Source organism: Acinonyx jubatus, chromosome B2, assembly GCF_027475565.1.
Source record: "Acinonyx jubatus isolate Ajub_Pintada_27869175 chromosome B2, VMU_Ajub_asm_v1.0, whole genome shotgun sequence".
Taxonomy (NCBI): domain Eukaryota; kingdom Metazoa; phylum Chordata; class Mammalia; order Carnivora; family Felidae; genus Acinonyx; species Acinonyx jubatus.
Genome location: NC_069385.1, coordinates 20,439,557 through 20,454,128, shown reverse-complemented (window position 1 = coordinate 20,454,128; position 14,572 = coordinate 20,439,557). Strand labels below are relative to the sequence as shown.

General features: G+C 35.2%; 1 protein-coding gene across 2 annotated transcripts in view; it reads right to left on the bottom strand.

Annotated features, from left to right (window-relative positions):
• Nucleotides 1-14,572, bottom strand: part of SHPRH (SNF2 histone linker PHD RING helicase) — a 95,117-nt gene that overhangs the window by 26,811 nt on the left and 53,734 nt on the right. For both annotated transcript variants that reach the window (XM_027056697.2, XM_053222132.1), the window contains 5 exons: nt 14,266-14,328; nt 13,068-13,293; nt 11,102-11,245; nt 9,641-9,742; nt 2,374-2,445 (listed from right to left, as the gene is read on the bottom strand). In XM_027056697.2, coding sequence (XP_026912498.1) covers nt 2,374-2,445; nt 9,641-9,742; nt 11,102-11,245; nt 13,068-13,293; nt 14,266-14,328 — 607 coding nt within the window. The remainder of the gene's footprint in view (nt 1-2,373; nt 2,446-9,640; nt 9,743-11,101; nt 11,246-13,067; nt 13,294-14,265; nt 14,329-14,572) is intronic.

Below are 14,572 nucleotides of genomic sequence, written 5' to 3'. Positions count from 1 at the left end.
CTAGTATCTCACATTTATTTTAAAAGCGGTTCTGGGGGGCACGTGGGTGGCTCAGTTGGTTGAGCATCCGACTTTGGCTCAGGTCATGATCTCACAGCTCGTGAGTTCAAGTCCCACATGGGGCTCTCTGCTGTCAGTGCAGAGCCTACGTCAGATCCTCTGTCCCTTTCTCTCTCTCTCTCTGCCCCTCCCCACTTGCACTTTCTCAAAAATAAAGAAAACATTTAAAAAATAAAATAAAAGTGGTTCTGGATACATTAAAAAAATGTAATAAATAAATAAAAAGACATTTTTGATACCCCTTTGCCCTATTTCAAGAAAAGTACAATAATTCTGACTCTTGGAATATACCATGGAGACACCATGAGGGATGCAGAAGTCTATTGGCTTTAGGTGAGATGTCAGTTCTGAAAGCTGTACATCTTATGCAAGTTATTTAACTTTCTCCCCTGGTGAACAACAACAACAACTGAGCAGTGTTATGAGTCACTAGGTCCCTAAGCACTAAGCTGTATTTTTCTAGGGTTTGGACACATATGGACGTGCATGGAAAGAAGGTGCATGGGTGGGTCCACCTGAGGAATTTTGCAGGACAGACTAAGAAGCCCCTTAGGAAAGAATTCAGTCAGGGAAGAGAAAAATGAGGCATATCAACTTGTTTTTAAAATAGTTTTTGCTAAGGGGGAGGGGCTGTTTGGGGCTTTACTGGCTGATGCTGTTCATGCCGTTGTTCAGCTGCACACGTGCTCTCAGGGACTCGTGTCATTCGTCAGGAGTTGAAGCTGCAGTAAAATTAAAGAGCTGTTTCACGCGCATTTCTGTAGACACAGCAGCACTCTGCTGTACCTGTGTGCCTCCACTGCCAGTGGGGGTGAAGGGCACTTCCTCCAATAAGAGAGCTTTTGTGGCTCATGACAGCTTCGCATGAACAGCTGAACAAGACAAATTCACCTATATCTGCAAATCAGGAGACACCAGAGACACCTGGCGCTGGGGCCTCAGGGGTGACTGGAAGTTGACTGAACCAGCCCAAACCCAAGACCAGACAATTGGCAATGGCTCCAGGGGTTATCTCTGGATAACCAAAGATTATCTGGATAGCCAGTTATCTCTGACCGATTCTCTAAATCAGGAGGGGAACAGGAGAACCAGGAAGCTAATCTAGATTTCCTACAGATTGTGGCTAGGAACAGAGTTAAAAAAGTAAAGTTCTGTTACTCTTATTATAATCCAGAATGTTCTCCTAAGTGTAGGAAATACAGCTTATACTACAATATGGGCTGTACTAAAATTAATGAAATAATGTATATGAAAGAACTTTAAAAACTGGAAATGTTTAAGACATAAATTAAACAAAATTTCTGATTCATCCAGTTGCATGAATCTCATCAAAACTAAAAGTAAAAAAGATACTACTTACATCATGATTCTTTCCATTTTTATCACTTTTATCACATTTTCACCAGTGACTTTTCTCAGAAATCACCAGGGTCTGTACATTTCTAGTCTCAGTTTCCGAAGTAGCATCTATCTAAGATTTATTATCAATAAAATGTCCTTTAAAAAAATCTCACTTTCTGCATAACTTGTGTAAACTAAAAGGTACTTTTTTTCCTGATTATTACTGGTCAGAATGTGGAGCTCATATATTTAACTTTCCACTCTCAGTTCATAGAAAAAACAGCCAAGAATACTTTTACTCATTTCAAATTTTGAGGAGCAATTAAAATTAATATTGTATACATTGATTTATCATACAAAGTAGAAATTTATACTTTCAAAAATCACAGTTGGTAGGATAAAAGAATCTGAGGAAAGCTAATACGGTGCCATTAAGTTTATAGACATTTGTACACCAACATTCAAAAAGAAATATTCTTAACTGACATAATGGGCTTGTAAAAATCACATCTAAATTCCCCCAGGAGAGATATTATTTATACTTTAAAGCCTGGTATTACTAGATATTAATAATCCCAAGTAAATGCCATGTTACTATACCCTTGTAATACCTTACGTAAATCTATATATGCTATATTTCTGTATGATCACCAAATAAACATGTTAAACTGACAAAGTCAAATTACTTAGACTTGATCTTGTGACTGGAAACAATAAGCAAAACTATGCACCTTTACCGAAAAACATGGGGTTATTCTAGAAACATGTTTTTACCTATCACTTAAGGAGGAACACTGCTCAAGCATATGTAGCACTAAAGCTTATCACCTAACCTTTGGCCCTATCTTAAGATGGAGGGAATTTTTGCCTTGGACGTAAAAGTGTTATGAGAAAAAAAGAGAGATTGTAGGTAAATGCCTTTGAAAGTGTAAAGTGTTTTATAAATGCATATGATATTTATTATTATTTCACCTGTTTTCCCAGCTGCCGAGCACAGATTGGACAAGGTTCTGGATTAATGCCTCCTGATGTTTTATCTTGAGACTGTTCAAAAAAATAAAAACTAGGTTAGCTGCATTTTAAAACCTGATATGCATTTTATAATTCATTTATAAAAGTAGATGCTGGCAATTTCTATTTAAACAATCTAGTAATTAAGGTGATTTAATAATATATTATTATAGGTGCCTGGGTGGCTCAGTGCACTGGTGCAGTGGGTGAGCACTGACTTCAGCACAGATCATGATCTCAGGGTTCCTGAGTTCAAACCCCGTGTCAGGCTCTGTGCTGACAGCTTAGAGCCTGCAGACTGCTTCAGATTCTGTCTCTCTCTCTCCCTCTCTGCTCCTCCCTAGCTCACACTCTCTCTCTCAAAAATAAATAAACATTAAAAAAAAATTACTTAATACTAATATTCCCAGGTTTTACAAATAACATTCAAGGAACAACAACAACAAAAAGGAAATAAATTGCATTAAAGTTTGTTAAAAGTTATCATATTACTATATATGTGACTATTATAGCAGGCAAAATGAAAAGCACAATGTGATATAAAAGGTAAATTCTCAAAATTTTATTTTCAAGCTAAATTTTGTTATAAATAAATATGTATTATTTTAAAAAATGTAATTTGGAATTCTGAAATAAAGGCTCCTTAAAAACTGGAAAGATAGTATTTATTCTGTACATCCACTGGGTTTGTGATCATAGACTTGGGAAGAGGCAGCATTTATTTATAGGTCTCCTTAGGTTTCTTTTCAGTATCTTTTGTAATCTCATTAGGGCAAAGCAAAATATCTTTGATTTGAGACTTATTTCGCCTGGAAATTATACTGAAGTATAATAGTTCTCTTCAAAATCTCTTTATAACTATTTCAAAAATTTTTGAGCTTCAAAAAGGTCACCAAATTGTCAGGTTTTAATGCTGAGGAAACCATAAAAGAAAGTAAATGACTCACAGATCACTGAAGTTGTAAGTCTGTGGTTTCACTGACCAAATAAACGTTAAAAAAAAATTATTTTTGATTATCCTTTGAGTTTTGCAAGTAGTTAAAAAAAAAAGGTAAATTGTGCATAGATTCAGCAACTGAATGTGTTCAAAACAATTCCTTTAACTAAAATATAAGTATTTTTTTAACAAGCTGAATTATTCTTTTTTTCTATTTGTTGATTTTGGTTTCAGATAACATATAACAAACCACCTAAAATCTGAGTGGCTAAAACAAACATGAACTTCTCATGATTCCATAGGTCACCTGTGTGCTCTGGGACTGGATGGTGCACTATGGCGCCATGTTGATGTCTAGAAGCCAGAAGACTAGCTAGTCTGGAGAGAGGGCTGAGCTGAGGTTTCTGCTCCTCAAGAAAGATAACTTGTGCTGCTTCACATAGATTCAGAGTTCCAAAGAGCAACAAGGTTGGGAAAACTCTAATGTGCACATACTTTGCAAATCTCTACGCTTGTGTCACATGGCCAAAAGTCAGTGTGGGAGTTTATCCACAGGCATGCATATAATAAAGGGCATTATGTAGCATTCTGTAAATAATTTATCATAATTTACAACATCTCTTCTCTTTAGATATTAAGTACGATTACTATTTTTCCATAAAGGGCCTGGTTGGTTCAGCTGGTTGAGCGTCTGACTCTTGATTTTGGCTTAGGTCATGATCCCAGGGTTGTGGGATTGAGCCCTGCATCATTCTCTGCACTGAGCGTGGAGCCTGCTTAAGATTCTCTCTTTCTCTCTGCCCCTCTCCCCCTCTCACGCATGATCCTTCTCCCTCTAAAAAAAGAAAAAGGGCCTGGGTGTAAATACTGTAGGCTTTGTGGCCATGTGGTTTCTGTTGCAACTACTCAACTCTGCTATTGTAGCATGAAAGCAGCCATAAACAATATGTAAAGGAATGAGTGTGGCTGGGTTCCAACAAAACTTTATTTACAAAACAGGTAGTGAGCTGGATTTGTCCCACGTATGGTACTTTGCAGATCCTGACTTAAAGTTATAAATTTCCTCTAAGCACACCTTAGCTGCACATTGTCACATAATTTTTAAAAAAAAAATTTTTTTTTTTTAACGTTTATTTATTTTTGGGACAGAGAGAGACAGAGCATGAACGGGGGAGGGGCAGAGAGAGAGAGGGAGACACAGAATCGGAAACAGGCTCCAGGCTCTGAGCCATCAGCCCAGAGCCCGACGCGGGGCTCGAACTCACGGACCGTGAGATCGTGACCTGAGCTGAAGTCGGACGCCCAACCGACTGAGCCACCCAGGCGCCCCCATAATTTTTAATTTTTATTTTTGTTCAGAACGTTTTCTAATTTCCATTGTGACCTATTTAACTCACGGGTTATTTAGGAGTGTGTTGTTAATCTCTGAATATTTGGTTCTTTACCTGGTTATCTTTCCATATTGATTTCTAGTTTAATTCCTCTTTAGTTAGAAAACATAATCTTGTATAATCTTAATCTTTTAAGAATCTTAAGAGTTGTTCTTTGAATCAGCAGAAGGTCTATTCTGGTGAGTGTTCCATATACTCCTAAGAAAAGTGTATTTTGTATTTGCTGGGTATTACTGGTCTGTGTCATTTAGGTCATGGTTGTTCAGTGTTCAAATGTTAGATATCCTTACTGACTTTTTTGTCCATTTTTCTAACATATGGAAGAATCTTGTAATAGTTTAGCTCTGCTTACCTTCTTCCTCTGTGTTACAGTTATAGCTTTCAGAGTTCTGTATATGATGTATATCCTATACAACAGTACTATTGCTTTGCAGAGTCAATATTCTTTTTTATTTACCTACATATTTATGCTTTCTCTTAACCTGTGTTCCTTCCTGTAGTTCCCTTCAAACTGGGATAATTTCCCTTCAGTCCAAAGAACTCCCTTTAATATTGGTTGTGGTGTGAGTCTACTGGGAAGGAGTTCTTTCAGTCTTTATCTAGAAACATCTTTATTTTACTTTTTGTTTACTTAACATAATTTTTTTTTTTTTTTTTTTTTTTTTACATTTATTTATCTTTGAGAGACAGAGAGAGACAGAGCACAAGTGGAGTAAGGTCAGAGAAAGACGAAGACACAGAATCTGAAGCAGGTTCCAGGCTCCAAGCTGTCAGCACAGAGCCCGACATGGGGCTCAAACTCACAAACCGTGAGATCATGACCTGAGCCGAAGTCGGATGCTTAACCCAATGAGGTACCCAGGCACCCCTTTGTTTCACTTTTTAAAACAGTATTTTAAAGATGTTCTTCCACTGTTATCTTTACACAGCAAAGCTATGGAAACGTGGTAACAGTGGAATGACATCTTTAAAATGCTAAAAGAAAACAGTTTCCCTGTGTAGTCAACAAGGAGAAGGTATACAGTCACCATTTTTATGGTGCTACTTTGCAAGTATTATTCTTTTTTTCTCCCAGTTCTAGTTGCTTAGTTTTTTTTTGTTTTTTTTTTTTTTTTTTCATTATTTTTGGTTTCTGGCAGATTGATTAGGATACTTGTAGGTGTTTAAAAAATTATTTATTCTGTTTGGGGTTTTCTGAGCTTCTTGAATCTGTAAGATATTATCATATTATCTTTCAGTTTTGGAAAATTCTTAGCCATTATTTCTTCACGTTGCTCTAGTACCATTTTATCTCTTTCTCTCCTGGAGCTTCAATTACATGTATGCCAATCATATGACTTGTGTCCCACATCTTTCACTTTATGCTGCTCTTTACTTTTATTTATATGCTTCTTCAAACTGGGTATTATTGGTTGAACAATACTTGATTTCACTACTTCTGTCATTTTGTGTCTGGTCACCATCCAACGAGTTTTTAATTTCAGGTACTGGATTTTGCCATTCCAAAATGTCCATTTTATTCTACTGTATATATTCCAGTTCATTTTATCTATGTTGTCTAGCTTTTCCTCTCTTTAATGTATTAATCATAATTACTTTAAAGTCCTTTCCTGCTATGTCCACAATCTGGATTATTTATAGATCTGCTCTGACTGTCCACTTATTACCTTTTAATTACTGGTCACATTCTCCTGCCTTGCACATTTCTTGGAAATTCTTATTGTGTGCTACATTTCCTAGTTTGTTTATATACAACAAACTGAGATACAACAAACTGACAAAATTAGATGTTATTTTCCTTCACAGGGATTACCCCTCCCCCAGTAGGCAGTTAGGTTAAGGGGTGAGTGGCTACTCAATCCAATAAAAAACTGAGCTGGTTTTGGGGATCTGTTTTAAGTTTAGTTAAAAACGCAGGCCACTATGGTTTCAAATGTCTCAGTGGTTAAGACCTGTTATGTTCATTGTTGGCTCCTTGCTCTCTTGGGGACGAACTGTTTCCTGAGTGCTGTGAAACTAAGATTTCACTGTGTATTTCTACTTCAGGCCTAACTGTCAAGTGTCACTTAGCAAACGAGTAAAGTTTGTCGTGCATCTGAGGCTCCTCTAGGTTCAAAATATAATACTAACTCACCTGGCCATCAAAAGTACTACTGATTTCTCTTTCATACTGACCTTAATCTCAGTCTGTACCCAGGTATGGCAAATGTTTTCAGGCAAGACAATGGCCAGCAATCTCAGCTAACCTAGAAAGAGCTCTTCCTTTCCTAGAACGTCATTTCACTCAACCTTTTTGCTTCTATAGGTCTCTACTGTCTTTAAAAACAAAATGTTACTAAGGTAATGGCAAGACATCACTGCTATTCCCATATAGAAGTAGCAGTCCTCAAATAAATAGAGTACTAAAGATACCATGTGGTTGCTTAGTATTCAGAAAATTTCTTCTGAACAACTTATTTTTTTAACTGAGATAGTTGACACATATTAATTTCAGGTGTACAACACAGTGACTCAGTATTTATGTATTGGAGACCTTCTTTATGCTTTGAAATCTTACTGGAAATTTACCAGTTTTCTCTTACTTGATACTGAAAACTGCTGATCAACAGTGTAACACGTTCATCTTTAAATTTCTTCAGAGCTCTTAAATGTATACCGCTCTGCTTTAAGTGATTAATTTATATTTTATTTCCCAAGTTTAGTTGACTTGCTAACTAACATCTTCTTAAATCACTATTTGATCAGTGCTTATGATCTGTCTACATCAAATTACATCAAATCACATTAAGTTCCTTGAGGCCAAGGACCAACTCTATCTCAAACTCCTACTATAATGCATATACGTTAAATGGTGCTCAGTAAGTCCCTGCTGACTGCCAGAAAATTTTGAAAATTTGTTTAGTTTACTATTTTTATTTACTTTAACTAAACACAGTCACATAAAATTGGCATTATACTCCATTTAGTTTTATTTTTTGTTTAATTTTGTTATTTTTTTCTCTCAACTTTATTTTGAGAGAGCGAGCGAGTGTAATGTTGTAATAAATATCCTCATATCTAATTTACCCCCCAAATTTCTGTTTCAGGAAAAGTTCTAAGAATTACTGAGTCAAAAGATATGAATTATCTAAAATTGTTAGTATATGTCCAAGTATTTTCGGGAAAGGGCTATATAAATTTATATTCCCATTGGTAATACACAAAATATCCACTCACTGCCCTTTCACCACTGTGGAGTGTTAAAGATTTTTTTTTGGTTTATTTATTTTTGAGAGAGACCAAGAAAGAGCATGAGTGGGGGACAGGCAGAGAGAAAGGGAGACAGAGAATCTCAAGCAGGCTGTGTGCTGGCAGCACAGAGCTCGATGTAGGGCTTGAACTCATGAGTCATGAGATCATGACCTGAGCCAAAACCGAGAGCTGACACTTACCCCACTGAGCCATTCAGGCGCCCCTGTGGAATGTTATTTTAAAAATCTTTCCCTATTTGGTGGCAGGAAATGGTATGAGCTTAATTTGATTTTCCTTCACTTACAGATTAAATGTTTTTTTCTTATATTATTAGCTGAATTGGGTTTTCTAGGCAGATTATATATTCTTACTTAGAACTTTAATTAAAAAAAACCCATTCAACAAATCGATATCCTGATTTATATCCTATAACTAACAATTACCTATTTCTTTGTTTTGACTTTCACATGTAAAGTGTAGACATCTAACATTAAAAAAACTCACATTTAGGAATAAGAAGAAATTTTTTCCAAATGTTATTTCTCTAGTGCTAGCATTTTGCATGAGACCGACTTTCAAGTTTTCTCCCATCTTTTTTCTCCTGCCAGGATAACAGCAGTCATCATAGTAATATTAGTAATAATATAATAATATTAATAGCAAAGACCTAGTAAGTGCTTAATAAATTAGGAACTGCTCTAGCACTCTTCCTATATTAATTTACACAGTTCTCAAGAAAGTCCTGCAACATAATGTTATTATTCTCATTTTACGATGGGGCAAAGTGAGGTAAATAACTTAAAGACCTACATGTAGAAAATAGTGCTGTCAAGAACCAAACCTGAACTGTCTGGATCCCAAGACTATCTTCTTAGCCACTGTGCTGTTTTACTTATAATGAATGTTCGGCTTTTCATTTTATCACCACTGGGATTTACAGATCCACTTAAATGTATTTTGTATCAGTTTTCAGGACCAACTCTAGTCTACTGCTTTCCTTCACTTGTCGTATCCAAAAATCTATTGTATCTCTTTCTGGAAGGTACTGTCAAAAGCTATTTATTCTCACAATCAAATGGAATTACATTCATCAATGTCCAACACAGTATGTTGCTCACAACTCAGAAAATGTGTTTTGAATTACATTAAATAATTCATTGTTATATTTTCTGATTTAGTAGCCTTCCAAACATTTTATAATTCCAAATAACAAATTAAAAATCTATTTATGTATTAAGGAATGCGTGTGTGTATATATACCTATATATAGACATATATATACATCTATATATAGACATATATATAGATATATATAGAGAGAGAAAAAGAGGAGAGGGAGAGAGATTATACAATGTAATCTTTGCCTAGAGGTATGTTGTAATACTTCCACTATTCAAGGTTTTGAACTACAATCTGTTTACATTCTTCTATACTCTACAGTACACATCCTTTATAGAATCTGTATAACACAATATCATCTGTTGTGATCTGTGTAGCTAGTGTAGATATAACTTGTGTTCTGACTGATACAATTAACACACACAAAAAAGACTGATTATAAACAAAACGCTGTACCATTAATTGTGGGACTAATAGATTAAAAGGAAAGAGTCACTAAGGTTTACAGGTATACAGCATGGGAAAAAGTAGCATCTTTTAAACACAATACCTTCTCCAAGTTAGTTAGGTAAAGAAGCTGCCCAAGTTTCTTCTGAAGTTGTGAGGTAGCAACAGCTTTATCATTTAGTAGTTTTATACGATTTTGTTCTACCTAAAAAAAAAAAAACAACAAAACAACTCCTTTACTGTCTCTTAGAAAGATTTTATTCTATTAAACATGCACAATTCTTCCTCAATAATTTAAGGGTGTCCTATTTAAGCAAATCCATTGACATATGAAAACTCAAATTTGCAAAAACGGATACTAGATATTTCAAAAGGGCATCTCTCTCTCTATATATGTTGCTCTACAGAAGACAAACTTCAATAAATACGAAGTTTCCCCATAAACTTGAAGTTGGATAAAAATCAACCCAAATTCTATTTATGTACCATTTTTCAGTAATACCCAGGAGATAAAGAAAAACTAAGTGATTTGCTGCTTTGGTCAGAGCAATTTTATGAAACCCAGGCAGCCTCTCCCTTCACACACACACACTCATATCCCCACCGTCACCCCGTCCTTCTTTTGCCCAGCAGAAAATAGCAGACAGAAGATTATAAAAATAAGAGGAATTTGGTTACACAGGAAAAAATTACAATTCATGGTTTAAAGGCTGACACAGAAAAAAATGAGTATTTCTAAGTTTAACTAAGGTATAGTCTCCAAGCTTTAGAAAAGCAAAAAGATTTAAAAGATAAAACACATACAAGAAATAAAATTATAAAGGAAATAATATTTTAAATATGGGAGAGAAAAGGTTGGAAGAGTCATTTTTTATTCCTGGGATATAAAGAGAGATTTATTAGAAGATAAGTTATTACTATCTGTTCATCATTAACAAAGGAAAATTGCAAAAAGAGGTTTTTTTTTAAATGTTCATTTATTTTTGAGAAAGCGCATATCCATGTGCGCACGCCTGCACACATGTGAGCAGGGAACGGGAAAAGAAACAGGCAGACCGAAGATCTGAAGCGGGTTCTGTGCTAACAGCAGAAAGTCTGATGGTGGGCTTGAACTCACGAACCATGATATCAAGACTTAAGCTGAAGCTGCACGCTCAACTGACTGAACCACCCAGGGGCCCCGCAAAAGAAAAGTTTTTGATTGTTCTTACAGAAGCTTTTTCTATTTCTGAAAAAACTGAGGCAAGAACACAGGTCTAAAAACTGACTGAGACCACCTTAAGATTCTGACATACAGAAGGTGCTCAAAAAAACACAAATATGCAATCTGGAGAGAAACAAACAAACCACAATAGTAAATTCTACGCATATGTTAGATAGGATATTTCTCTCCTTGTCTTTTTTAACCTACAAAACCAATCACTTTTATATGGTTTAAACTAAGAGCAGAGATTAAACGCATTCTTAAAGAAGAGATCACTGCCCTGACTCTCTCTTCTATGGGCCTTGGATTTTTGTGACACTTATTGGCTGTGCTCTTTTCTGTGATTTACTTGCAAATTACCTCGTGTGGTTCAATGATATGAAGAACAGGTGGGTTGGGCTTTGGCTCCCTAGGATGACGCACTCTCAGTCGTTCTGTAGCCATTGCAAGTTCATCAATAGCAGATACACGATTCCTTAGAGCCATCCAATATTCATGAAGCAACTGAAAGAAAACACAAAGACAGTGGTATTTAATGCACATAATTAAGATTGGTTAAAACCACCGAAAAGTGCCATGATCAAAAGTCTTCAGTGAAGTCTAAGACATACACATTTTTTCGTTAAGTTGTGTCTAAGACACAAGCAATTTTGGGGCCATTTTTTAAGATGACGACATATGACGAATAACCTCCATAGGCCACAGAATAATACGGTGTCTTTAGAATCTTAGAAACAGAACACCCAAAGATATCTTGGTGGCACCATAGATCTTTGTAGGTCATTGTTAGCCTGGTGGAATCTTTATTTTTTTAAGAAATATTTTTATTATAAACTATTTCACATTTTCAAAATCATATATATATATGTATATACATACATATGTGTGTGTATATATGTGTGTGTGTGTGTATATATATATACATATATATATATATATATATATATATATATATATATATATATATATGAGATGAGACTACTAAAATACACACACAACTGAGTACTCAACATCCGATTTAAGAAAGAGCAATACCAATGCCTTGGTGAGCCTCTGTGCTCCTCCCCAACTGTATCACTCTTCCCTCACATATTCTTCCCTCATCCCTACAGTGGACTAACCACTGTTCTGAACTGGACTCCCTCTTCTGTACTTTTCACTGGAGCTATACCAATCTATGCATTCTTAATAATTTGGTTATACATTTTTCTCAAATTTATGGAAATGTATCAGTGTAAAATCTTTGATATGCTTTCTTCACTAACATTATGCTTTGAGGTAGACCCCAACTGACGTGTATAACAGTAGCTTATTAATTTGCATTGCTGTACGAGAGTTCAGTCTGCAGTGTTACAGAGAAAAAATTCACAAAGATCTGAGAAAACAGACATAGGAGGTCATCAAAACAAGCGCAGAGGAAAAATGCAGGGGCAACTGGATACTGTACAGAGTACTGTCTTCTTCCAATCACTTGCTATAATTAACTATGTTAATGTGCTTTTGCATTTAGAATAGTAATGTGAGAAGAAACAATTTACTATGAATCAATGATTTCAACTATAAAGGTATTATCCCCCAATTTACCAAACATATGACATGATATTACAGACCACATATTTTCTCTTTCTGGATAGAAATTATTATCTTGCTTTAAAAGTCAAGACCTTCAGATTTTTAAAGAAATATATAAAAGGAATTATAATATTATAAATAAAACTGTTCTTTCATTTCCTCACAGATTTCACCTTTAAAGCAGGATAATGGATAACAAATTCAAATATAAAGAATAATTCAAAATCAATGAATTTTGGAATCTCATTTCAAGCAAAGTTGTAATATGACAAAATTATCAAAATATAAACATAAAGGGTCACTTTCTACTTTATCAACTGCAACGGTTTCCAGTGGTGTAGGGTGAGAAATATTTACTGTGTTCCTCAATCTTCGAAATTATTGGCGTTTGGTTATTACTCACAGAGCAAAAGCAAAACAAAACAGCAAAAAAACACAAAACTCTACTTTCACAGAATTGCAGGGTAAGATCAAGCTAAGAAGAATGAAACACTTTCACAGCTAAATTATAAGGCTTCATATCAATTTCATTTTAATAATGACTTTCTTTTAGTAATTTAATATATAGAAGTTCCTTATTTGTTCAGTACTATTGTATTTATTATTCTTCATAACAACCATTACATTTTAGGGAAAGAGAAATTATGATACCTCAAGTCTCTGAAGCAGATTTTTAAAAACTGAAGAGAGAAAAATAGTAATAATATAAAGAAGAAAAATTCTTAATATTGGAAAAAATATTAAAATACTATACCTTATATTCCTTTTTCCATGCTTCAAAAAGATCCATTGAAGTACTTCCTTCATCAATGAATTCAACATCAAATCTATGTGATTTTGCAAATGATAGCAATGCTTTCATAGATCGCTCTGTCTCACTTACTGCCCACAAACCCCGGCTGGTGGTGGGTATTCGATCATCCACCAGTCCTTCTTCATCTTCTATCATCTCCTCAAATATTGCAGTCTGGCCTTTCACTCTGAAAACAAACGAGAACAAAACAACAGTAACTACTGTCAGTGGGTAATGAGCATGGTAAAAGTCCTACTGGCAGAGCCAATCGAGTAGCAAGGTCAATAACTTTTCATCAATAACTTTCAATATCATGTCTACAAGATCATGCCTTCAAGTCTTTGGGAAACTGCAGCAATTCTGAAAACGCTAGAGGCATAATAATACATTTGTCCAGTGTCTTGACCAGCAGTCTGACATCATAAAAAATGGATATAAAGTTCAGGCTAAAATCTAGCTATGAGAATTACCATAATATAAAACACAAACTACCACCACCACCAACCATGGAAAAACAAACACAACAAAATGATAAGATGATCTCAAAGTACACTGTTGATCTGTTTATTTAAGGTGACCAGAACTTAGCCTTTTCTCAATTTCTGTTTGTAAAATAGGAATAATTTTGCTATACCATAGCTGTTATGATTCACTGGGTACATTAATCCTTGACACGGGATGAAAACTTCAAATTTGTGTTGGAGAAAGTATATTGAAAACTAACCTTTTATAGAACTCTTACCATGTACTATGCTAAGCAATTATGTGCATTTTTAAATTTAATATTCATAAACAACTCAATGAGGTAAGTGTTGTTTTTATTATCATTTCATGAATGAGGATACTGAGGCTTAGAGAGGTAATCCGCCCACAATAGTGGGGAGGGATCTGAGTTACAATGTGTTGGACTTGAGAATCTGTCACTCCTCTAAACTGTCCCTCCATCACACATTATTAGATGACATGAGTATTTGGAAATAACTTTTATGTAAGTAAAACTGAGCATGTTAAATGATCACATGCAAAAGTTTACTGAATTGATGTAATTAAAGAAAAAAAAAAAACACAGGAAGGTTCCATGAGGAAAACACAGTCTTATAAATCGAAACACCAAGTCTTATAATGGTTTCACTTTCCTGATGGTAATCAGAGAACTCACGTGTGGGAAAACAGCTTTGATTCATACTCTGTGAACAATTCATCCGCCTTACAAAAGACACAACTGAAAAAGAAAAAAAATGATCAGAGAAATACTTGCAAACATAACAACAAGGTAATTTCTAAAAGAGGCTTATTAGTATTTTATATTTCACTTTTTCTTTACAACAAATAGGCCATTTAAGAAAAAAAATTACAGAAGCGCCTGGGTGCCTCAGTCGGTTAAGAGTCGACTTAGCTCAGGTCATGATCTCGCAGTCATGCTTCAGATTCTGTGTCTCCCTCTCTCTCTGCCCGGGCCCCCCTCC